Source organism: Astyanax mexicanus, chromosome 6 (assembly GCF_023375975.1).
Source record: "Astyanax mexicanus isolate ESR-SI-001 chromosome 6, AstMex3_surface, whole genome shotgun sequence".
Taxonomy (NCBI): Eukaryota; Metazoa; Chordata; class Actinopteri; order Characiformes; family Acestrorhamphidae; genus Astyanax; species Astyanax mexicanus.
This window is the reverse complement of record NC_064413.1, coordinates 16,751,754-16,779,091: the sequence shown is the minus strand read 5'-3', so window position 1 is coordinate 16,779,091 and position 27,338 is coordinate 16,751,754. Positions and strand designations below refer to the sequence as shown.

Here is a 27,338-nt window from a genome sequence, read left to right as displayed (position 1 = left end):
ATACAATCTAACTCATAAAATAATAGTTCACTGAAATCCTTTTTTTTTAAATAATTTTATTTATAATTTTTCCCATTTTTCTCCCCAATTTACACGGCCAATTACCCAACCCACTCATTAGGACTCCCCCTATCACTAGTAATGCCACAACACACCAGGAGGGTGAAGACTAACACATGCTTCCTCCGATACATGTGAAGCCAGCCACCGCTTCTTTTCGAGCTGCTGCTGATGCAGCATTGCCGAGCAGCCAGCGCACTTGGAGGAAAGCACAGCGGCTCGGCTCCGGAACATCAGCTCACAGACGCCCTGTGCTGCAGACATCACCATAGGAGTGATGTGGGGAGAGAGCGCCATCTACCCACCCAGAGGGAGCAGGGCCAATTTTGCTCCCTCTGACGCCGGCAGCTTGATGGCAAAGCTGCATAAGCTGGGGTTCGAACCTGCGACCTCCTGGCAGCGCCTTAGACAGTTCACTGAAATCCTAATATTGCCTTAACATAAATTTCCATGATGAATATATGTAAACAGTATGCCATTGTATGCAGTTGATTGACAAGAGACAAAGGATTACAAAATAGTTTATTGATTAAAAATGGGATTTCAATTGCTGTGCAATCCTTCAAAAAATATTGTGCACTGTACATAAAAAAGCAAAAAATAAAAAAATCTTTCCACCAATATCGTGGCATCCATTTTTATCCAAATTTACAATGCTCAAAAAAAAAAAAGTCCACTCTTACCTTTATCCATCACATTCATATATAAATATATATATGAACAGCTGATAAATCAAAACTCTGGACCTGTCTAGATCCTCTGTAGGTTCTGTCATACAGTCCATTAAACTGAACAAATGATCAGAGGGTTTATAACTTAGTGTATATATTAACAAATCTATGTGTCGTAGCTTTTGATTTCTTTTCTCTTTTTTTCCCAAAATGGCAAACATAAGTCTTAGCAAAAGTTAATTCTTTTTAGCAGCATGATGAAAATGATTCAACTGGTATTGAACAGCATTGATCAATAACTCTATGTATAATCAAGTATTAGACAGTAAGTGTTTGCTACAGTAATTGAAGTCTGAGAAGATCGGTTTGCTGATATGCTGTAGTCTATACATAAATCAGAAAATATCATTCATCCTCTATAAAAAGGCTATGATGATGCCTTTCACCAAAAACGTACATCAAAAGAACTTCTCAGAGTCTGATTAGTGTCAAATTAGGTCAATTAAAAGAAATGGATCCAAATGACACAAAACACAAAAGATGAACATGAACCTTATAACCGTGAGTTGAAACAGAAAATAAATACATGTGAATTCTTCAGGAAAATACTGGCAGATGAAAAGGAAGCAGATAGATTAATTAAGAGTGATATATGTAGCAGATACATACATTTAAACAGCAAAATATACATAAAATAATCTTGCTTAAAAGAAAGCAAACTAAAAAAAAGTATTGGCACCGACTGAAAGCAGCATATGACTATTAACAAAACTTTAACCCTAATCACAAGAGCTATAATCAGCTTCAAAGAGTTAACTTGATAAAGTGTGAAATTTGGCTATTTGAATTTCTGAAACAGAAAAGCTGACCAGAAGTGCTTCTTAGTGTTCTTGAGAAAATGATGATGAAGGCTTTATGATGCCCAGCCTCCCATTCACTTGCAGGGTTTTTACTGAGGCCGGGACCTGAGGAATTAACAGACAAATATTTCATATAATTTTAGTGAGATAATCATACACATCAAAGTTATAACTCAATAATACTCAGACAGAAATATGTGTTTTACATTTAAAGTCATAAATATGTAATTACTTTGTAGGAGAGAGCAGAGCACATTTTACTTTTTGTAAAATAAACTGAAAAGAAGTTGAGAAAAACTCACTCAGCTCCAGTGACCATACAAGAGAACTCTGTAGTTCCATAATTACAGACTGTAGATTAATTTGTATTTATTTAATTCATTTTTTTATATTTTTACTGCATGCTTTATTCACATGCTTTCAACATGTTTTTCAATGGTCAGGACCCCAGGGGACCACCACATTACAGGTATTATTTGGGTGGTAGGTGCAACAGTTGCATCTATTGCTGAACAGTCTGTTTTGGCCATCCTCTAATTCTTCATCTGTGCTTACATGATGCTGCCCACTGGCCACTATTGGCTGGATGTTCCTTTATCCAACAGTAACACAAAGGTGTTTAAAAACTCAAGCAGCACTGCTGTGTTTCAGGGTGTTTTACCAGCACTACTTGGTCCGGTTAAAAAACAAACTCTGGTCTGTTTGTAACTTTAGTGCAGTTTGATTGAGCATGTGTGAAAACAGTAATTGCACTTAGGTGCAGATCAAAAGAACCGGGCCGAGACCACCTAGAGCAGGGGTGTCCAAACTTTTTTTGTTGGGGGCCAGAAGGAGAAATATATTTGAAATCACGGGCCACACTCTGTAATAAAACAAATAATGAAATATACCACTTTAAATAATACTTTTTTCCTGATTATTTCATTTACACATCATTTTACTTGACTTACTATCTTTATCTATATTTGACAGTGTTGTGCAAATTGATGTTTCATTTCATGATGTGTCGTAAACTCCTTAATTACGTCAACTTTTAGACTCTTTGACCCGTTTTTCTGTGCTAGAAATGCGCACCCTCTCCGCTTTTAGACTCTTTGACCCGTTTTTTTGCGCTAGAAATGCGCACCCTCTCCGCTTTTAGACTCTTTGGCCTGTTTTTCTGCGCTACAACTGAGCACTCTCTCCGCTTTTAGACTCTTTGGTCCGTTTTTCTGCGCTAGAAATGCGCACCCTCTCCGCTTTTAGACTCTTTTGCCCCGTTTTCTGCGCTAGTTTGTTTGTTTTGGGTTTTGTGCCATATCAGCAACATGATGGCTATTTTATGGCATCAACAATGTTCATATCTTAAGCATCACAGTCTTAAATTAGTGTCTTCATATGAAGGACTTTCAGAAAATTAAGTATTTTAGCTGGTGGAATCGTTTCAAACAGTTCTTTCACGTTTGTAACCCTATAAAAGTCCTTTCTGGTGGTCAAAAGTGCAGGGCAGTCTACTAAGATATGTTTAGTTGTTAGAGGAGTATCACAGAACTGGCAGGCTGGAGTCCGTTCGCCAACCAGGAGGTGACGGTGGGTAAGAGCAGTATGTCCAATTCGGCACCTAGTCATGATTGTCTGGTCTTGTCTATTAAGGAAGTCCATATTGCATTTTCTATTTATGATTGGTGATATTTCATACAGTTTATTTTGTGGAGTGCTGGACCATTTATCTTGCCATTTTCTTCTACAGTGAAAGTCGGCGAGATAGTAGGCATCTGTAATTGGGACATAGTTCCAAGAAAGGTCCTGGTTTCTTGCTTCCCTTGCTAAAATGTCTGCTTTTTCATTGCCCCCAATGCCACTATGTCCAGGTTTCTGCACTAGAAATGCGCACCCTCTCCGCTTTTAAACTCTTTGGCTCGATTTTCTGCGCTAGAAATGCGCACCCTCTCCGCTTTTAGACTCTTTTGCCCCGTTTTTCTGCGCTAGAAATGCACACCCTCTCCACTTTTAGACTCTTTGGCCCGTTTCTGACACCTATTCAAACTTTGAATCTCACATTATAAAAACCTGCATTACAGCAGGCCAACTTTCATTCTATTTCTAAAATACCTCAATGGCTGCTCCAAAAAAAGGAGCGGAGTTTGGACACCCCTGACCTAGAGGAGCCCAAATGAACTCTGGAGCGGTTCACTTGTGGTGAGACCGTAGTCCGGTCTCGATCCGACCCAGCTATTAAATATAGTCAATTTATTTGAGCTACACTATTAATGAAACACAGTTTAGTCTGATATATTAGCCAGATAACACTAATTACCACAGCTATGAACAAACGCTGTCCATGTACACACAGTCTGTGCTGCATTCACTGCTCACAGCCACGTGACTCAGTTTACTATGAATACATCTACGCTGCAAATCTAAACACTGTGTTTGAAAGCGCAGTGTTTCAGTGTTCAGTGTTAAGCAGAGATATACGTGCTGGAACACAGAATCTTCACACTATATTTACTTTTTTATATTTATATTTACCTCCATTTTATGGGGTTTATTGGTGAGCATTTTGGTGCGTTTAGGTTTATGCTGGTGTAAAATCAGATCAAACAAAGGGAAAAAATGCTCCAAATAAACAAACTCATCAACTGATTCAGACCAGATAAATTAAGTACAGATGTGAAAACCCGTTTTCACCATCACGTTTGAGAGGATAATTTACCTTCCTAAGCCGTTCAGCTCCAGCACCAGTGCGGATGGCCTCCAGCAGTGCTTCTCTGGCCAGCTCTGGGTTCCCACCTGCAGGCAGCACTACCGCAGGCTTGGACGGGGCTGAGGGTGGTGGAGGAGGAGGTGGAGGAGCAAATACAGGCGGTGGAGGAGGTATAAATGCAGGGGGCTCAGGAGAGCTTGGGCAAGGGACGTGTTTCTGGGCGGACTGGTCCTCCTCTACCTTCCTGAACTGCTCCAGTTCTGCAGCCGCCTCCGATTTAGTCTAAGGGCAGTAGTAGCATATCTGTTAGAACTACCTACAGCATAAATACAATACATTCTGCCTGCTTATTTATTTTATGATTTTATTTTTTGGCTCTGCACTATACCAATCTCATGAACATACCTTCTTCAGTCTTGTAGAGTTACTTTGAGCTCTGATGGCTGATAGAAGTGCAGAACGCTCATTCTCAGTCTCCACAAAGGATGGCTTCTTCGTGGTAGCTGTCAAAGAAGTCCCAGATACCTGCACAGAAAAAAAGATGTGAGTTATATACAGTCCTTAACCAGAAACATTAAGCACAGTATGGGTTTATATTTATTTAGACATTTATTTTATTTCATTGCAGACCATATGAACCCAAGAAATTTCATGTTTCGCCTGGAAACTTCACTTGTTAAATGTACATCCATTCTAGTGCTGTGATTTGGTGATTTTCATGACTAATTCGGTTAATTCGAATTACAGTTTTAATGCGATTTTCAACATGGAGAAATCGCGATTTTACATACAGATATTTTATTTTTTTAATCTAAAATGCCCGAAAATGCTACTAATTTCTAAAGTGTTCATCCATCTTACCCTGGTTACCCACGCACAATTTCATTCCGCTCAGTCCGAGTTCCAGCATTATTCCAGGACTTTTGACACTAACACCCGGTGGGATAAAGCATATACTGTATTTAGCTAGAAGTAAATGCTACCATTTCTAAAAACTGCAGCATCATCGCTCTCCGGTGAGAATCCGTGATTAGTTGTGGAAAACAATAATAATCTCTCTTTCAAAGTTTCTTCTGTGACTCGTTTAGTGCGTTATTTCTCAATTTTCAGTCACAAATCTGCGTTCTGAAGTATATAATCCAGTGTCCGTCAACTCCCTGGCTGGCTGTGTGTACATGAGGTCAGTGCATGATATAAACGTATGGGCTTGTTAAACACTGTTTTGAATCGTTGATTCACTCAATGAGTCAACTCAACCCAAAGCCTGTTGTTTTTTTGTTTTTTTTACAGGTAAACCTAGTTCTGAACCATTTCTGTGCCATCTGTAGTTTGATTTTTAGTGTGTGGGGGGGGATCAGTTATAATTGAAAATAAGATTTTTTGTGAAAAAAATCTAAGCTATTTTTTTTAGGCCATAATCGCCCAGCACTAATCCATTCCAATGATTTAGGCTTGGAACTTGGACATTTTCTTTTAGCACTTTCTAATGTTGCCCTTCCTTTTTACAACACTTTCACAAAACATCACACCATTATTTTTTCTCATTCTTCTTTTTATACTGTTCAACAATTTCTCCATTGGGGACAGGACAGTGTAGTACTCCTACAGCTATGCTTTTGTAACGTGTGCAGCATGTGGTTTTGCATTGTCTTGTTAAGATATGCACGAGCGTCCTTGGAAAAGATGTTGTCTTGAAAGCAGCATATAATGCAGACAGTGGTTCTCAAACTTTTTAGACCATGTACCACTCATTATCAAATCTACTGCAGTTAGGTAATGTGTGTGCTTTGCTCACTTTTGCAATTGGCAGGAAATTCAGTATTGATTACTGTTAACAGTCAGTGTAGTGTGTCTACTGAGACTCTCTCCCTCTCTCCCCTTGAGAGGGAGGGAAATAACAAGAGTGCGTCCCCTTGAACACCAGGTTAACTATTCAGCTACTGAATTAATCCTTATGCAGACTATTGGGAATTATGGGGTTTTACATGGTTCTATAGTTCTAGGGCCTGTGAAGCTGATAATAATAATTAAAGAACTGTAGTTAAAAAAAGGAAAAACTGTAAAGAAGTGTGGGTTTACAAACAAGTTTAATTAGGTTACACACTAAACACCAACAAATCTAATTTGATGAAAATACAGTATGAAAACTTTAAAGATTTAGTTCTTATTAGTTTTGTGCATCCATTGTGCACATTTTCTGAGATAATCTGGCATACCACATTTTGGGTACCACCAGTGGTACACATACCACAGTTTGAGGATCCCTGCTCTAAAATATCAAAATAAATATCTAAACAACCATATCAGAAACAATATTTGCTTGTGAACGTTAAATATCTCAATGTTGAAATAACAACATTATTATAGCCTCATATAGCTCCAGGGCAAACACTGGACCTGAACATGACCTGAATATGTGACTCTTTGTTGAACCATTCCTTTAAGAATGTTAATAATTGATTTAATTGGATGTGTGTTTTCAGAGCAATTAAAGCACTGAAATTAACACATCACTTGTCATGTGGGTTCTGCATCAACAGTGACAGAGCTCTGCCATCAATTAATGTTCTGACTTACTAAACCACAACTGCAATTAGCTGAAGTGCATGCTTCAAATACCTTTTTGAGACGTTCAGCTCCCTCTCCAGACTGAATGGCCTCCATCAGTGAACTGTGAAGAGATGTCTCCTTCTCGACGGATTTCAGCATCACGGGCTTAAACTTCTTCACCGGCCCAAATATGCTAACCTGGTTCGGTTCGGGCAGAACACCTGGACTGTGCATGTCTGGTTTCTTTGCTATGGGTGGACGAATAGCATTTGTAGCATTAGGACTTTTTGTGGGTGAAGAGGTTTCTGGGGCATTTTTTGTGGATGTGTACTCTTTTGAAGAAACCTGCACAGACTCTGTGAATGTAGAAGCTTTTACTTGCTCTTGAAGCTTGGCATTTACTGGACTGGAGTCCAAGGATTTAGAGGTTGCTGCTCCAAAGGTCCGGGTACTTCTGCTTGTCCCAGTAAACTGAGGTTCCTCAGAGTCTGCCTGATCCTCTACATTGTGATTGGGGTAGCTTTGTGAACGTTTGGGTCCAGCAAAGTAAGGCACTGGATTTGTGGGTGCATTTGTGGAGGTATGTGGATCCTTATAGTTGGATCTTACCTCTGGTTTAAAGTTTTGCTTAGAAAGTTGCCTTTGTCCAGCAGTTGTTGATTCTGGCAGTTCCTGAAGACCATTTGTCTTGGTTGAGGGAATGCTGGTGTATTTAGCAATAGCCGAGGCCACATATTGGCTTGAGGTTCTTCTGGAAGGCTTGAGGAAGAAAAGATTTTTCCTCTGCTCTGAGAAAGAGGTGGTTTCTATAGGATCTGAGGCAGGAAGCTTGTTCATCGCTGCAGAGACCGAGTGGTTTGTTGACCCGTTGGCCTCTTTCAGCTTTTCCACTTGGTCAACACTCGGTTTCTCTGGAGGCTGTTGAGAAATGACTGTTACAGGAACAGGGACAGGTTTAGGCACTTCAGCTTCTTGTATCCTCACAGGAGATTCTTTGTTGGCTGTGGAACTTGCATCCTGCTTCTCAGCTGAACTCCAGAAGGCCTTGGCTTTGCCCAGGAGTGGAGAAGCTGGGTCATTAGTTGCATCATCAGTGTGATCACATTTGTCTTGGACTGAGGCTGGCCTAGCTGCTCGCTGTTTGACCATGTTACCAAACTCGTCAATCTTAATGGCGCCTGTACTAAGGGTTCCTGCTGGTTTATGAGTGTGGGACACGGCTGGTTTAGGAGGAATGACCGTGAAGGTCTTCAAGCCAAATTTTGACACAGGGCTCTGGGTGATCTTAATCTGAGCTGCTGTGGGTGGTTTAGAAGACAAAGCTCTCTGCATTTCAGGATTTTCCAAGCTGTAGCTCCGCACTAAGGGTGGAGGCTTGAGTCTGTTCTCTGAAACACTCTGAACAGCAGGACTTTGAGACCTCTGCTGAACACTGCAGCTCACAACCTCAGGTTTCTCTGGCTGAGCTTTGGTTATAACAACAGGGCTCACAATCACCTTTTCTGGGATCTCAATGTGATTTGTTTGGGTTTGACTAAGCATCGTTTTGTCTGCCACACGAGCATTGTTGTTTTTGTTTTGGACGTCCACACTCAGCTTATTTGAGCTATCAGTGACGTCCTGTTTTTTCCTGCTTTCACCCTCAGTACCACGCCCTGTTCCATGAGGTCTCCGGCTGGTCAGATCTTCAAGGACTTCATCAATGGTGGTAACTGGAATGTCCACATCAACCACCGACACAGGGATTTCGTCATCCGTGCATGCAGGTGCCTCGTCAGAGTGATTCGCTTCTAGGACACAGGAGGAAGAGTTGTTGAATATATGTTGAACATGTCTAATTATTTTAGAACATGTAAATTATACAAGGATTAAAAATAGCAAAGCCATTGATTATCTAAAATGTACAGGACTAAAAAATTGTAAGCACTTAATTTGTATTACCTGCTAGATCAGCATCCAGATCGGCCAAGGTAAGGTTGATTTCGGCAGTAATCTTTGCCTCCTCTTCATAGTTGTGCTTTCTCCTGTCTGTCTCATTCCCTTGTCGTGCCCCTCCACTGTTGGCATCACATTACAGAACAACATGAGTTGCAGAATTAGAGCAATTTAATCCAAAATGCAACTAAGCCCTTATTTTTTAACCTTGAATCCAGTTTCTGTCCCTAAACTATGGGATCTTTGGAAGGTGTGACACTAGATTGGTAGGTGTGACACCATTTAATTTTCAGTACTTACAAAATCCAGCAGTGAGATTTGATTACCTGGTCTCTAAGGGAGCCCTACTCTCATGACTAAATAGTGGGTGGTAAAGATTGTGACAACTGTTGGTGCAACAGTAAGGAAATGGAAGAAATAAAAAATGACTGTCAATGGACATCGATCTGGGGCTCCATTCAAAATCTCACCTCATGGGTTATCTTTGATTCCTTGATCATGAGGAAGGTGAGAGATCAGCCTAAAACTACACAGGGGGAACTTGTTAATGATCTCAAGGCAGCTGGGACCACAGTCATCAAGAAAAACATTGGTAACAATTGGTACACCATAATGGATTAAAATCCTGGAGTGCCTGCAAGGTTCCCCTGCTCAAGAAGGTACATGTGTAGGCCTGTCTGAAGTTTGCCAATGAACACCTAGATGTTTCGGCGAGTGCTGTGGTCAGATGAGTCAAAACTTTAACTCTTTTGCAATAACTCAACGCCATGTCTGGAGGAAGAGAAATGCTGGCTATGACCCAAAGAACACCATCCCCACTGTAAAGCATGGAGGTGGGAACATTATGATTTGGCGGTGTTTCTCTGTTAAGGGCACACGACTTGCATCAATGGGAGAATGGATGGAGCCCTGTACCGCAAAACACTGAGTGACAATCTCCTTCCCTCCGCCAGGACATTATAAATGGGTCGTGGCTGGGTCTTCCAGCATGACAATGACCTGAAACATACAGCCAAGGCAACAAAAGAAGCACAATAAGGTCATGGAGTGGCCTATTCAGTCTCCAGACCTTAATCCCATAGAAAACTTATGGAGGGAGCTGAAGCTTCAAGTTGCCAAGTGACAGCCTCAAAATCTTAATGATTTAGAGATGATCTGCTAAGAGGAGTGGACCAAAATTCCTCCTGATATGTGTGCATATCATCAACTACAAAAAACGTCTGACTGCTGTGCTTGCCAACAAGGGTTTTGCCACCAAGTATTAAGTCCTGTTTGCCGTTGGGATCAAATACTTATTTCTCTTTGCATTAATATAATTTATATATTGTGATTTTCTGGATTTTATTTTTTATATTCTATCTCTCACTGTTAAAATTAACCTACTCTTAAATCATAGACTGGTCATGTCTTTGTCAGTGGGCAAACTTATAAAATCAGCAAGGAATCAATAATTATCAAATAATTATTTCCTTCACTGTAGATCTACAGATCTATAATAACTGGCATGCTTAATGCCAGGCATGGGCTAGAGGGGTGTAAAGCCCCCCAGTTTTGAGCTGTAAAGCAGTGGGGCTGAGTTGGGGAGGAGGTGGGTGAAGTGGTGCTCATTTAAAATCCTAATTTCACTAATGTTTGTGTAACTGAATGCAATTAAACCCTCACAGCAATGCTCTGGGGAAAAAAAACAATGTAGGCTTCCCTGGATACTAGAAACAGTTTCTCCAACAAAAGATGGATGAACTCTTTAAAATTCAAGGAATGAGCAGATGTTGCAATACTTTTTCCATATAGAGAATTTTAAGTTTGGGTCTGAGTCACTTTCATATGCAGTCTTAGATTGAAAACATCTGATTTCTGACCATGGAATTTTAATCACAATGGTCGGATTCATTCTTTCTGAAAACCATCTGAGCAAAAACTAGAATGAAGCAATGATGTTTGTAATGTGAAAGGAGCTTTAATTGAACCGAATAATGTGCCTAGACTTTAAGAGGGTTATTCATTATTATGACATCTCTATATTAAGAGGAAAGGTAAAGAAATTATTCATTAACTGTACCAATATTTAGGATTTTAGGTTTCAGGATGTGATGTGGCACCTGTCCATACACAGCATACTCCTGCAGAAAATGCAGAACTTCAGCAGAGACCGCATTTACCCCTAAGCACCATTTACTCAGTGAGGAAAAAGTCTCACTGCATTATTTAAACACTGCTACTCTGACAGCAGGGGTGCAAAAATGCACCCTGACAAGCTTAAAAAAAAAAAAAAGTAGCTAAATCACTGAAGAAAGAAGAAGTTGAAGAAGGAGTAGCTCTTTCCTGGAAGGCAGTAAGCATGAGAAACAAAGTTGAGTCCCTCGGGACAGGCGGGGCTAGTGAGAAGTTTCAGGTGACACTGCGTGTTCTGGCAGCTTTAGCCTTAGGACCAATCAGTCTGGCCAGTCAACAGGCCTGTTGGCTCCATAAATCAGTGACATTAAAAGGATAGTCCAAAAGGAATATCATGATTAAAGATTTATGTCTTTTCCAACAGCACTGTTTTTATCTCTGAAATGAACATCTGACAATTCAGTTCAGATTTTGTCCATTTTATGGATAACAGTATATCATACAGTATCTGAAACCACATAAATACTATGGTTTTCTACTAGACTAGTCCTTTAAAAGCCAGACCACAGAGACAGCCTCATAGGAGCGATGGCTCACTGAATGGAGGAGAAATTTGAGGCAGGCTGGGAGAGGGCCAGCTTCGGCAAACACGCCGATGGACTGGGAGATAAATCTCTCTGCACAATCTCTGCTCCACGTGGGAGAACTCCAGCTGCTGCTTGCCAGAAAAGACCTGGGCAGGATGGACTATTTCAGAAAATAATGCATAGCAACCTAAAATAGTATAATCCTAATATACTGAATAAAACAAAAGTGCAAATGGAGGGATTGGTCCATATTAAAAGATCGAGAACTAGGTGTCGATGAAAATTCAGTTGTCTCCCATATGTGGGTATGTGAGATATCTTTATGGGATTGTAGACATCATTTATAAAAAAATATCCACAAGACAGAGTCCTGGGTTCAAGTCCCTATCTGGATGGAGTTTCCATATTCTCCTGGTGTTGTGTGGGTTTCCTCCAGGTCTTCTTGTTTCCTCCCACAGTCCAAAAATATAGAGATTGGATACTCTAAATTGGCCAGAAAAATTGGATACTATAAATTGCCCTGATGTGTGTAAGTATGACTGTATGCCCAGCTATGCATTGGCAGTGTATACTGTGCATACTGTGTATACTGGCGACCATTCTTATTCGGTGTGTGTGGTGCTTGTATGTGTCGGTTGAGTGCTAAGTGGTGGAACGTGAGTGTAAAGCATCCTTGGGTGTCTAGAAATGCACTATATAAATATATAACTGTAAAATGAATCAATGGATGGCTTGGGAATACCCACACCTGTATAACTTGAGAGGTGTTCTCTTGTGAGTGAGGTTGAACTAGTACGAGAAAGGCCTTATAGTGGGCGCTAGATGGATGGGAATTTAACATTTATCAGTTCACAGTGTCACACATATACTGGGCACATGTCATAGAAGGCATGAATTATTTTATTGCATCACCAATGTGCTTTTTTTAAGGATCGCTGATATGTTTTGTGCTAAAGAACACTGATTATACATTTAATTACACATAGAGTAAACAGTGCAGCAAAAACTGAATACACTCACTGAGCTATGTATGAGAGGAAGTATTTAAAAGTTTTTAAGAATCTGCTACTGCTACTTGCATTTTGTCAATGTAAAAAAAAAACGCAAAATATTGTGCACTGTGAAAATGTCTTTAAATATTGCAAAATATTATAATTTTACCATATCGGCCAGCTCTAGTAGTAATAATTGTGAATTGTCTATGTAAACAGAAATAATCTACTCTGATAGAAATCACATTCACATTCAATGCAAGAAGCCCCATACTTAATATTGTAGTGTTCTTTAGCTTAATGGGACAGTTCAAAAGTCATGAAACACCAATAGTAGTTTCTGTTTTATGATATGTGGCATATCAATGTTAACACCATTATGAACTCTAAACCTGGTGGTTCTATTCTATTTGATTGTTTTTTTTTTTTTTTTTTAATTTCAGTATGGTCGTACCTGTGGCGTGAGCCCCAGGTGGCGCAGCCCTCGTCGCTGTCGCTGGAGCAGTCTTTGGGCTGGTGGCTGGGGCTGGGCGAGGGGTCATGGGTCAGGGAGATGTTGTCCTCTGGGGAGGTGGGCTGAGTCAGGTCAGATGGAGAGCTCAGAAGGCCCGAGTCATCAGCCATACCCTCTGATGCAGCGTAGCCCTGATCCGCCAAGCTCTCGCTGCTGCACATGGAGACCGTCTCTACCTCCTGCTCCACTTTCGGCTCCACTGAATGTAGCCAGGCTGCAATAAAAGGTTGTGACCGGAGACAGAAGGGTCAATGCCATTAGTGTAAATTCATTTTTAATCAGTCTGTCAGTAACTGTATTTGGTTTGCATGCTTTAATGCAGAAACATTTCCATTAGAACCACTTAAAAATGATTTACTTCAAATTAAATCATTAAATAAGCTTCCTAAAGAAATGCATTAGTTCTTGTCTTATAACCGAGTCAGACTTCTGTCTCTTGGGATGCTTTAGTTCCTGTCCATTTTTGTCCACTCTTTCATTAACTATCTGCATCATGTCCAGGTTAAGCCCTCAATTACACCCCTGTCACAGGTCATGGCCATTGCCACAAGGCAAGCACACCAATCAATAGTCTAGCTGGGGCCCCCAGAAAATGACTGGTTGTGAATTGAATACAATGAAAACTGAGGGAGCGCCCCTTTAAATTCTGTATCAGTCAATGCAGGAAATTCTTGCAGCCAGCAAAATATGAAACTTTAGCAATTACAAAGCCAGAAAAGAAAGAAGAGAAAGGACAGTTGTAAGAGATGATTCATATTATATTGATTGTTATTATAGTATAATAGTATTATTAGTATATATAATAGTATTATTATATTTTTGCTGGCATTTTATACAATGTTTTGTCACTTAGTCTGACTGTTCCTTTAGGAATCTTAAGTCAGTCATATCATCTCTCATATACCAGCATCAATTGGATGTTGAAAAAAAAAATCCAAACCTTAGTCACAGTTCTTAATCTGGAACAGAACTAAACACTGAAACAGCGACATATGACTTGAGGTACAAATCTAGCTGAAACCTACACCCAGTTTGAAGAAGTGTGTACTAAAATAGACAGGTACTATCCCAAGTGTCATCCCTACCTGACAGTACTGACACTGTTATAAAGATTAGGGGAAGCATAACAAACTCACTTAATTAGCTTAGTACAACAAATCGCAAGAATTCACTCTCATTTTCATGCCTGGTGGAGGAGTGTGTAAAGGTATATACATGAGTGGAGCCAAGACGACAAGAGAGGAAAACAGAGGTGACCCAAAAGACAAGAGTCAAACAGCAAACGAGACTCTACATTGTGTCAAGTGTGTGTGTAGTGTGGGTCAGATTTAAAACAGAATCATTTAGCATTTTTATCTTAAAGTAACAGCTTCAAAATAAATCAGGCATGATTCACTGACATGTATAAAGGAAGAATAGTGTGTCTGTCGTTGCTATAAGGCAGGAAAAGGTAGCAAATATGGTGTACTGTGTGATATTACTCTACACCTTAACCTAACAAGAGTCTTTCACATACTGTGATGGTTTTATATCTCTCAGCTTGTCCAGAAATGCATGTGAAAAGTGTGTTGTTCAATGGTACCACGAATTGCATATTCCACTGGCCCATTGTAGGAAAAGTCCAGCAGGAGCAGGAAATACCAGTTCTCACATAATACTGCTTTAAATACCTGACACAGCGTTCATACAGTTTTTAACCCAAAAAATTCCATGACTTTTCCATGACTTATCCATACCTTCAAGGCTAATTTTTATGACAATATGATTGTTAAAATATTAGTGCAGACATGGATAATAAAACCAAAAATCCACTAAAATAACAACAAAATTGATTATAGTAGGTCTAAAATTAATATATATATATATATATATATATATATATATATATTCATTTCTTTAAGCAATATTAACACACAATCTTCAGTAATAAAATGTGTAAAATTATGAGGGCTCCATCATGTAGGGCTAAATTACTGAACAAACTCCGAGCTGATATATTTGGTAGCTCAAAATAGCTCAAAATTCTCTGTCGAAAAAAAAATATTTGTAGATTGCAAATTTCCATGACTTTTCCAAAACTTTCTGGGTATTTTTATTTTTCTAAAACTTATCCAGGCCTAGAAATTGCCATTGAACCCTGCCATATGAACCCTGCTAACAGTGCATGCAGTAATCTTGTTGTAAAAATAGCATTTTTACATTCACTTTTACTTTATTATCATGAGAACCAAGTCATTTAAATATTTCCAGCGATGCAGTCTACCACAGTTCAGCCTTGCCAACTAATTTTAAACTGCTCAGAATTGTTTCAGCTTCGAAAAAAATAAATAAAACAGAAGGCAAACACAGTATATTGGCCCCTTAACTGAAGAAGCAATGTGGATTTTGCTGCACTCTCTAAAGCCAATCAAGCTGTTGTTTGACTTACTGTATGCTTCAATACTTTGTGAACCTTGGCTTAGAAAGCAGGGCCAAATGGAGTAAAAGCCATGGAACAAATCCAAACTAAGCAGGTCGCACTGCTCTCACTGTGTTGATCCTCCACTTTAACACCACTTCTCTTCTAACACCAGCTTTTTTCTTTTTCTTCTTTTCTATCCAACCACGTCTCGTCTTCACTTTCCTTCTAACGCTGGCCTTCTCCACCACTCTCTGTAATCTGTTCTGACACCAGTCCCACTTTCCTGCTGCTTAATGCTTCCAACTTTAGGCAAGAGCACTCACTCTTCAGCTTTTCAGATAAGACCATCAGACTTCTTCAGCTTAGGACACAAAAAGTGAACCAACCTGTAGGTAACCTTGGGTCGTGTGTGTGTGTGTGTGTGTGTGTATGTGTGTATATCTACTGTCAGATTTGGACTAAGTGGTGAGGGTAAAGAGAGGCCTGTTCCTGGATATATCATGAGTCACATGCTGTTTCCCAACCTTTTCCCAGCAGAGCTTTAAAACACAGCAGCTGCAACCACAGATCACACACACACACACACATATATATACGCACACACTCTCCCAATTAATGATGAAGCGCATGCCACAGACATGAGCAAGGAGTCTCATATATATACACTCTCACTCTCTCACTCTCTAAGACATGCACGGCTGAAACTGTGACACACAGCCACAAGTCCAAAAGCAAACAGCTCTGGGCAGGCACTGCTCCTCACCCATTACCCCTACACACCACACCAATCATGCCTGCATAACTCTACATTTAGCAACATGACACACACACACACATAATGAAGCAAACACACCACCATGCCATCAGTTCTGAGCAGGATTAGTCTGACCTCTGCAGCTATAACAATATTATACCACAGAATTTCAACAGTGTAAAATCATTCAAATTACCTTCATTGACAATCCCACATCCCACTGAATATTCCTGTAGTAAAAGTTCCACAAAGCAATCAAACTGCTAACTGTAAGCTAAATGTTGGCATGGGACAACTGGCAATACCAATATTGAAGAACTGTTGTGGATTTGTAGAACCAAATATATAATAGACAATAATCAAACACAGTTATTATTTATATATTATTTATCTGTATAAATGGAGATAATGCAGTTATTGTGCAATATATCTGTGTTTCACATTATTTTACCACTATACATGTCCACCAGTATCTTGTACACACGTCCTCTTACGATGTAAAATAATATCATACTGTGAATACTGTGGAATATTCTATACATTTTTCTATACTTGCAGATCTGTTCTCAAAGCTAAATGTATCTACTTAGAAGAATCTAATATATAAAACATATTCTGTTTTTTTTTTTTCCGACACTTTGTTAACAGAATAATTCTGCAAGTGTTCCTGTGTAGCTTTAATGTCTTCAATATTACATTACATATACTTTACTTCAGGTTTGATTAGGCCTGTCACGATTACCATTTTTTGGGAACGATATTTTTCTCAGAAATTATTGCGATAAACGATATTGTTTATAAGACATAATATATAACATAATATTGTAACAAAGGAATTAACCCTTTTAAAGAAAATAAACTTCCCAAACCTGTTTACGCACCTAATTTTGGACCCTGAAAAGTTCCAGCTTGAACCAAAGTATGTTATAGTAAATTTTTTAGTATGTACTATATATACATACACACTGCAAAGTGCAGAGGCAGGGGAACCACGTGTTTGCACCATGCCATGACGTACATTCCCGGTATATCCGGTATATATAAAAACCCCATAAAAGCAACATATATGACAATATATGTAAGTACATTTTGTAAGTGCAAACATAAAGGACGATATCAAGATTACTGAAATGATGGAGTCATGTCCATTTTTTGAACGATAAGTTGATAATGTAGTTATTGTGACAGGCCTAGGTTGGATTAATTCAGACAGCATTGCCATTCCAGTTTATTCAGGTCCATCAGCAATTATTTGGTTTAAATTTTGTTTTGTTGCTCTCCTTCCCAATTCCTATACAACAGCTACCTGTTACCTGTGCTGACCAGCATTACACTGGGAGTGATGTGGGGAGAGTTGTGCTCTCTTAGACTCTGGCTGACTATGGTACTGGTATGACTATTGTATGCATGTAACCGTATGTGCATTCCTATTGAACCTTCACAGGACATGGGCAGCTGCACACAGAATAGATGGTAAGCACAATTACTGTATTTTTCGCACTATACGGCGGTCTATCAATAAACATCTATTTTCTGGTCTATTTTCATACATTAGGCACACTAAATTATAAGGCGCATTATGCAACACTAGTAAGGAAAAGGGATGTCATCACATTTTTCTTCTAATTTAGCAGGTCTAGACACTGGGTAGCAATACCTGTAAAGCTAAGTTATGCTGTACTGTAATTCTTATAAAAAAAAAAAAAAAGCATTTTCACATTTTTAAGTCAAACAAATGCTGGATGATAAACTACACAGATTTCTCTCCTGAAAACTGTTTATTTGGGTGAGTAAAGCACTTCCGCTTATTTACATTAAATTTAGATTTCCAGATCTCCACTATAGTTGCGTGCAGCAATATTATCATTAGCAACTAGTGTAGCTAGCACTACACTGACGAACCTTAAGGGTTCCTGTGAGCCAGGGTGATATTAGCCAGCGGTTCGCCCCACGTAGCTTGTTTTAACACGATAAACATGCAGAAAACAGTTTGATATATTCGCCTCTGAATGGCGGAAGAGCTAGCGCTTTAAGCAGTTAGCATGTTATGCTAATACTGCGCCAGTAGTGCTAGCTGGTGTTAGCAGCAGATAATATTCACCTCTGAATGGTGAAAGCGCTTAGCACGGTTTGTGGGTAACGCTTATACTAGTAAAAACATGTATATACAGCTATATCTAAATTGAATGCCTCTGCACTGTGAACTGAATAAAGCTCTTATAATCCCTGGTAAAACATCACTGTCACACCCAAGCAAATAAACACAGCAAACTGCTTTTATTAGCCTAGCATGTGTGTTTGAGCTGGCAGGCCTCTGAGCTCCCTGATCACACTTTCCATAGCTACAGACAGTGATGGTCCTGCCTACATGCAAAAATACCAACACAAAAAGTAAGGTAGACAGCACACTCAACCCCCACCCCCCAGCTCATGCCGATATAGGTGTCATGAATATGATTGTTATTTATTACTCAGTGAAGAAGGCCTAACAAGTTTTTAAAATGTCAGACAGGTCCCAGCCCCCAATTAGTTTGTTCTCTCAAGACTACAGACTGCAAATACAGGGGCATGGCAGGTGGCCTCTTAAAACAGAACTTTCATTAGGACACCCTTAGGCTAAGACTGGCACTGGCTGCAGCCCTGATTACCAAACCTGGAACATACATGGCATGTGTCCCATCATGTTAACTGCTGTATGTAAACAAATGCATGACTAAATAACACATTTTACCGTTTCGAAAAAATACATTTTTCAATATTTCACACCATACTATGCTATCAATACTAAGCGATAATAACGAAATGATATGATATATGGCAACATCAGTATATTGTCCCACCCCTATTTAAGATTACTAGATCCTTTTTTTCGCTTGCAGAATTTTCTGGTAAGTGGAGAAATCCATTCTTCTGTGTGTGTAAAGCTTCCTGTGCAACTTGCTTTCACACCGCACACATCTTGCTTTGATTTAAACTAGGCCTGTCACAATAAGTATGGCCTGATGAGCTAATACAATTTTGAGACTTTACATCTGGAAGAATGTCTTAAACTTTGCACATGCCAAAGACACAAACTTATTTTTTAAAGTTAATTAACTCTACAGCAAAATTGCATTGCAACAGAATTCAAAAAATTATATTTATATATAAATTATAGAAATGGGTGTGAATGAGCATGCCAGCCCTGTTTGGGGCAATAGTGGTTTAATCCTAATTACACTACTCCCTTTGTAGTGTACTATACAAGTCAGGAAATGATGAATTCTAAATCATAACAGGGCATTGCATATGTTTAAAGGAGGCCTTACACTAATATCTAGAGCAGGGGTCACTAATAGGCGGATCAAACGTTGTTCAATGCGGACCCAAACCGATAAACTACTGAGAAGGATTTAATTGTATTCATGCTTTGTGGCGCAGTAAACTCACAGACCAACCATGTGTCATGTGTGGTGTAAGATCACCAAACGCTCTCCTCTACCAATCAGATCTGTGCAGATGTGGTAAGGAAATAAATAAATAAATAAATAAATAAATAAATAAATAAATAAATAAACAAACACACCGCTCCTCACGCGAGATCGAACCTGTGTTGCTCCGGCTATTAAATTCGGACACACTGTGAAAAAACGCCTTTATAAGGAGATAGGGAGCCTGAGAACGGGCGGAAACTAAAGTCACGCCGAGTGCGACAGAGAGAGACAGGTGAGGAATGTTATTATTATATATATTATATATATTTTTCATCGTAGTTCAAACAACCTTACATGATATAGCACTGAATCATAACACATGTTAAAAGTCGGTCCGGCTCTTGACCTGATGAAATTTTCTCTAACTGGACCATACTGAATTCTAATTAAATACCCCTGATCTAGAGTAATGACTATTATAGGCTACTAGTTATTCAATAACTTCTGATTACTGTGACATTCTGATTACTGTGCACCATTTCCATTTACAATTTGAATACAGGACTTGTTTTAGAATTAGTTTTTAATCCTGATGTACTACAAACACACTGCTAATCAAATGATTTAACCTTACATTAGTGCTTGTTGCAAGATACAAAAACAGTTTGCCCCCTAAGATGTGGGTTTGGTGTTTCATGATGTGCTGAAAAACAGTATAACATGCTTTCAACAGGTCTGGCAGGGAAAACCAGTTAGAAGTCGAATAAAGGTCTCATTTGTGAGAGTCTGGGGTAGTGGAAGGGTTATCAGTCATTTATAAAAGGTACAAAGATGTCTTTTTTAAAGGACTTTTTAAGGCACTTTTCTACAGAACAGTGCTAAACAATTCTGTCTGTCGATAGTTGGCTGTGATTCTAATTTAAGGTGATAATGCTTTGACAAAAGTGATAAGCCTTCATGAGTGTAAAAAGAAAATACATTACATTTAAATCATGCTTACAGAAATAAAACAAATATAGGTAAACAAGGACATCAGCAAAGACAAAGCATAGCATCAGCCAGTAAGTAATCACCACTGATCATAGCCTCAGGCTGCTTTATTCAAAATGTCTAGGTTGTCTACTGTAACAATTCCCTACTGCTCATCTATTGTAATGATTCTTGCACATCCCTTAACACACTGTATCAGACAGTGGACCAGTTCCATATTTCACACCAAACGAGCCTAGTTCTGATCCTGGAAAGCCCAAGTCCAAGCAATCCTGAAACAGACATTGGCTCAATTTCACAAGTTATCCTTCCCCAAGTCAAGCAATTAAGACAGCATGCATCACCTTCTTTTCAATCTGCCCAACAATCAATATGGTAAAGTCTTTAAGCATCAGGATAAATCCCGGGCAGACATAAACCAATCCCACTGTCCCATTAAACACATCATATACTCACAGTTGATGGAAATAAACCCAGCAATGAATCACAAAAACTGTTATTGTCTGCTTCTAATGGAGAGGTCACAGCACACAGACACTTTGAGAGAGCACTAGAACAGAACATTTCTTATAGCCATATTTATAATAGAACAATAATAAAGAACTACAGTAAAGAGCTCAGCTATATCTACACTACTAAAGCAAAACATACTTTATACTTGAATAATCTGAATAATCACAAGCACTTTTGTAGCCCAGTGTTCATATCCTTGAAATACGGTGGGCTATTTACAGCACGTGCAGAAATTTCTACATTATAAAACAAACATGCACGCAAATAATCCTTAATATCACTAAAATCTGAGAATGTGCACAGAGGCAAATACAAATAAAGCATGTCTTCATCATAGACATTACTATAGGCACTTTGTGTTATAATTCCAGACATTTATAAAAACAAATTTAATGGAGAAAGACAGGATAGATTAAAACACATTACAGTAAAAAGCAAAAAAGGCAGCTCTGAACAACAGGAGGGAGGAAGGAGGAAGAGGAGCTATGGACGAATGGAGCAGAGAAGGAGCAGAGAAGAGGAAGAGGAGGATGAAGGTGGGCGAGAGAGGCAAAAGATTGGCCGTCCACTCATCGGCGTCCAGAGTGAAGCAAGACAGGTGCACAGCAATAGACTGCAGAGAAAAGAGAGATTGTATTAAAAAAAGAGGGAAGTAAATGAACTACACAGCTAAATGATCTAATTCATGGATATCCAATCAGTTAGGAGTAGTAATGCTCTGAATTTTTGGAACTTATTTTTTTTCACCACCAAATAAGTGAAAGAAAAAAAAAAAAATAATAATAATAATTTATACAGAACAATGACAAATGTATTTTAACATGCTCTGCCAGGTAACTGCATGTTGATATTCTGAGTTTTTTTTTATCTCAGAATCAGAATAATTCATGCAAATTATACACATATCACATTCCTTAGCAAGACTTACACTATCTAACTATTCTGTCATCAACTATCAGCAATTAATCCAGCCCAGAAAACAGATAACATTACGGCTAACTGCTCCAACACTGCTAAGGCTAGCTGCTGTGACTACTAACCTCACGGTCCTAACGAGTTAGCATTTTGACTAACCCGCTATTCTGCTTACAAATAAATAACAAATCTTTACTAATAAATAAACTATTGGCTGTTTTAAGAGGAAAACAGTTTAAGAGGAATCACATTTTCAACTTTGTGAGGTGAGCTTGTCCTCTCCCCATGCTGTTGAGGTTGTTTGAGAGTCTGATCGGTGAGTTCAGAGTCTCTGTGCCTACAAGTGCCCAAACACAGCAGGGTGAGTAATTTCTCACTTAAAATTTACATCTACTGACATTTTAATGTCCTTCAAAATATATTTCATAACGAAAACTTCCAAATCTTTCAATTTTGTTTCGGCCAAAAAATATATATATTTCGGTGCACTTAAGAGGGTAGAAACTGACATCTGACAGAACTGTGGGAGGAAAGACTACAGGATGAGCTACAACGTAATCAGTTTTGTATTTCAAAGCAGCAACAAGGTGCTACAAGAGGAGCCCTGTGGTCTTTTCCTGTTTATACTCACCACTGCTGAACCAGAAATGTATCAATGCTAAGTACGCACTGTGTCCACAAGAACAGAACTTCAAACATTTTTTTCAGCTGAAATCATACCATGCAATGCAATCTAGTTCGCAAAATGTTCAACTGTCACTTTATTGAGACAACAACCCATCATACTGTGCCAGAACACACTGTAGAATAGAACGTACTGGATTCCACTGTGTGTGAATGGGAGTGTTTGAACAGCTTCACTGAAAAGGCAACACGCTCTGAGGACAGGACCTCTGGCAGGATTTCTGCTTAAGGGTCAAGAGTGACAGTTTAGCTTTGACGGAATTACTGCACAAACCCAGAGACATGACAGAACACAAGGAGCTCTGCAGACACATGTTATAAGAGGAGTCACAGAAAGAAACACATAAGAAACATAGACCAGGACACAAACTGTGTATCAAACACAAGCACACCAATTCACTGTCTGTCCACACAGCTGCCACTGTCATTACAGCAAGACAAATAGAGCTGTGGTCACAATACAGAACATTTCAATTAGTTTATAAAATCTGACATGAACAGCGCATGCCTATTCTACCACAGTGATAAAAAAAAGAAAATTAGATACAAACTGGTCTGAATCAGGTATATAAAAAAATCTGAATTACAGTGGTTTGATTCAGATTGATAGAAATCAGGTTCCAACTGTTTTGAGGTTTATTGAAGTCAAATGGCTTGATTTTTTTTTTATTTAGCGCAGATTGCAGATTTGAGGTTTGGATCAGATGTATAGCAGTCTGATTTCAAGGTGTTTCAGATTCAGATTTATTTTTATAGGAATCAGAAGTTTTGTGGCTTGATTCAGATTTAGAGAGATCATATTCCAACCAGATTTATTCAGATTTTTTTCAGTAAAAAATGTAAAGTCAGGTACCACTTAAAAAAAATGCTCCTTTATAAAGAGTTTATAAATAGTTTTATTAATTAGGTTGTAAATACTTTATAAACCATTAATAGATAGTTACAACACATATATACAAAAGGACAACAGTGGCCTGTCGTTTGCCAAATAGTGATTCCACATTCATTTATTCTGTTAAAGCTCAGATATTTCTGGTTGTTTTTCTTATTTTGTTTGTTCTATCAGAATTAACATATCTGTTAATAACATCTTTGTAATTATTTATTCCAAAATAATCATAATGTGGTGTATAAATTAATATAAATAGCATTAAATTACTATATAATAGCATTAAATAACTAAACTGAATTTTCCATATTAATTTATAAGATATGTTAATACTGACTGATGGGGAAAAACTAAGTATGATACATTATATGAGTTGTAACTGTTTAATAGATTGTAAAGTATTTACAACCTAATTATTAACCATTAATAAACTTCCACAAAGACTCTCATCTATAAACCCTTTCTATAGGAGCCTTCTTATAAAGTGGCACCCAGATACATAATTTCAGCAGCTCAGTTGTTACTGTTGAAAAGTTCCTGTTAGGAAGGAAAGAAGAAAGGTAAAGGAGGAAGCAGACGGTTAAGATGAAAGAGAAGACTGGACAATGAGGAGGAAGAATAGAGGCAGGTTGAGGTTTGCAGGTGAGAGTCTGAGACCTACAGTGAGGTGCTGTCTCTATATGGACGTCCTCTGAGGTCTGCTGGAGGTCTTGTCCAATAGGAGGGGGAGGGCTGAAGGGGGGATAGGAGCTGGTCAGCTCTGTCTGCTTCTGTAAAGGACTCCGCCTGGGTTTGAGCGGCACGTTACTCTCAGACCCTACAGGAGTTAATAATGAAAGTTACTGGGATTGGCTGCGGAAGAAAACGTGGTCAGTCTTTGTAACAAAAAAAACAAAAAAAAAGCCTTCACAATCAGCGCAACAGTTACAGTATGTGATTCAACCAAATGCAGTTTTCCAAATGCTATTTATATTAAGTGCTTGGGATCTTCAGAAGCACTCAGTTTTCTACATACATACCATCAGAGACAACAAACCAGTCTTTCAAGGCTCTATTCCTTAAGGCAAGCACAAACTGACAGCATGCACAATAACAATGGGTCATAAATTAGAGACACACTTTCATGTCCTTAGTATGATTAGGACTGCTTTGTTTTGTTTGCTGTGCTGTATATTGCAAAGAACCAGACTCTTTTATACATATCACAATACATGTTATGTTTCAAAACATTGTGAGATATTGCAATATAGTTTTTTTTTAAATAAACTTTTTGGGAAAACTGTCAAAGTATAAAACACACCTTGATATTCAATAAAATCTGAGTAAAGAGAAGGCTTCCTTTTATCCAATCAAAACAGGTGGATCTGAAGATTAACACTCCATTTCCAACTTTATATAGAGTGTTTATAGAGTATTGAGCTGAGCTATTTGTATTGGTTAGCCTGACAAAGACAAAAACAAAAAGCTTTTTATAATATATATGTAGTCTATATAAGATCTATTTGTGTAACCTGAGCTGGGAACTTTTATTCTGAAATTTGAAACTCCATTTAAACAAATTTCATCCAATGCTTAGGTTTGGGTGGAATTTATAGACACAAGTTTTCAACTGGTTTAAGTCAGATTTATAGAAATCTGAATTGATGTGCTTTGAAATTAAATAAATTAATTAACATTGTTTGGATTAGATTTATGAAAAGCAAAATACATATTTAAAGAAATTAAATTATTGCAATATTTGAATTAGATTCATACATATACCAGATTCTACTTGTTTTTGATCAGGTTTAAAAAAAGTCAAGAAACAGATTCATAGAGATCAGATTTTATCTGGTTTAAATTAAGGTTATAGGAGCCAGATATCAACTGGTTTACAGAAATTACATTATTGATTACATATCTGAGTTAGACCTACAAATACCAGTTTAAATCTGTTTTAAATCAGGTTTATAGAAGTCAGACCCCAAGTGGTCTGAATCAGATTCATAAAAACCTGTTTGTTAACTGGTTTAAATCAGGGTTATAGAAGCTAGTGATTTGATTCAAATGTAAAGAAAAAGAGTAATAAAGAGGTATAAATTTCAACTGGGTTGATTTGGAATTGTAAAAATTTCCACAAACGTCATTGTTGAAGAGGTCCTGTGTGAAAGGAAAGAATGAAGGTAAAGGAGGAAGTAGATGATGAATAGAGAGTAATTAATAAGAGGGCAGTGGTTGATTAGTGGAAAAGATGAAGGCAGAGATCTGAGGTTATTCTGCAATTTTAACCCTAAAAGAGAGTTAAATAACCCCTCCCCATCCAGCTCTCCCTTTGTGTTCTTCATGTTCAGTCGTGTTAATCATCTCTCCTTATTGCTCCAAAATGACAAAAACAGCGAAACAGTAGAATTCCCAAGAGGAGATTTAAATGGTGATTTTGTGGCCAAAATATAGTCCAACCAAAAAGCATTTATTGAAATACATGCCAGTAGAGGATTGCAAATCATAACATTGTGATATTAAGGCTTAGCAGTATTTTCTTACACCCTTACTGTATTGAAACTAGGGGTGGGCGATATGGCTCTAAAATAATATCACGATATTTCAGGGTATTTTTGCGATAACGACATACTTGGCGATATAGGAAAACAGAAAAATAATTAATTCATTTCAGGAATATAGTTTAATAGTATAACAGCATAATCATAATGTGGGAAAATAAATAATATAGCATAAAATAATATAATACAGAAAACAATATTGCAGAATATTTAGTGCATGAATATAAACTGCGAACTAAAACAATTATACAATAAATACACCTAAAGCTTCACAGTAAATAATAGACTACTTTTAAGACAGAACATCTCTATTATCACGATATGGATTTTTTTATATCACAATATTTCTGTGTCACGATATATTGTATACGACATAATAATGCCCATCCCTAATTGAAACTCTTTTAAAGCTATTTTCTTGACCATTGGTCAGGTATTTTTCACGTGATCTGACAGTACTATGCTGTCATCTCTGGTACTAAATGTTGGAAGTTATTGAGAAACTGCTGAAAAAAAAGGTATCCAGCCCAGAGCAATCCTTTAGAAACGGACTGTTGCAGAAAAGATAGAGCAGGGGTCACCAGTCTTATCAGAAGGGTAGCTGGTGTGCCTGCAGCTTTTCATTCCAATCAAGCCAGAACACACACCTGATTCTGCTAGTTTTAGAATTGGTTGTTCTCAGCCTTAAACACTTGAGCAGCTATGAGGAATGAGAACCTGTAATCATGCCGGCCGGCCCCTCGCAAATAAGATTTCTAACTCTACTTCAGCAAGACGAGGGTGCTAGGGGAAAGAAACGGTTTCTAATAAAGTGGCCAGTAAATGTGCCTTCTTTAGCGTATCTGTTCCATACTTTTTGTTTTCCTTTTCAATCACTGGAAGCATGAAGCAGCTGGAGGGGGGTGTCAGAGAGGGGCTGTGGGGGGATGTGTGATGGTGTTTAGATTCGAGAGTGCTCATGTGGCAGCGTTCATTTCTGCTTATTCAGCGGGACGGAGCATGGCGATCGTTTAGCGCGGGCGGTGGGAGGACATGTGTGGACTCACGTTTGCCGGTTCAGGCTACGTGCCAGTGACTCAAAAGCGTGAGGAGAGATGCCGTGTGCATGAGCTTTGAGTAAAGAGAGATTAAGATGATGGATTTCTCTGCTGTCAGCAAATCTCAGATAAGGGCTACAACAAGGGGCAGCAAAGTGATGCAGGCATATGGAGACCTGCTGTGCCCATGCAGCATATATCTGTCCATTTTTATATAGGTAGTATTACTGACAGT

General features: G+C 38.5%; 1 protein-coding gene across 11 annotated transcripts in view; it reads right to left on the bottom strand.

The window, feature by feature from the left end:
* Positions 1-565: 565 nt before the first annotated feature.
* Positions 566-27,338, bottom strand: part of cobl (cordon-bleu WH2 repeat protein) — a 108,415-nt gene continuing 81,642 nt past the window's right edge. For 8 of the 11 annotated variants that reach the window (XM_007232026.4, XM_022674116.2, XM_022674113.2 and 5 more), the window contains 7 exons: positions 24,188-24,343; positions 12,908-13,181; positions 8,769-8,884; positions 6,897-8,617; positions 4,683-4,802; positions 4,287-4,559; positions 566-1,696 (listed from right to left, as the gene is read on the bottom strand). In XM_007232026.4, the coding sequence (XP_007232088.3) occupies positions 1,613-1,696; positions 4,287-4,559; positions 4,683-4,802; positions 6,897-8,617; positions 8,769-8,884; positions 12,908-13,181; positions 24,188-24,343 (2,744 nt within the window). In that variant the 3' untranslated portion in view covers positions 566-1,612. The remainder of the gene's footprint in view (positions 1,697-4,286; positions 4,560-4,682; positions 4,803-6,896; positions 8,618-8,768; positions 8,885-12,907; positions 13,182-24,187; positions 24,344-27,338) is intronic. The other 3 variants (XM_022674120.2, XM_022674122.2, XM_022674121.2) reach the window with 1 other exon arrangement.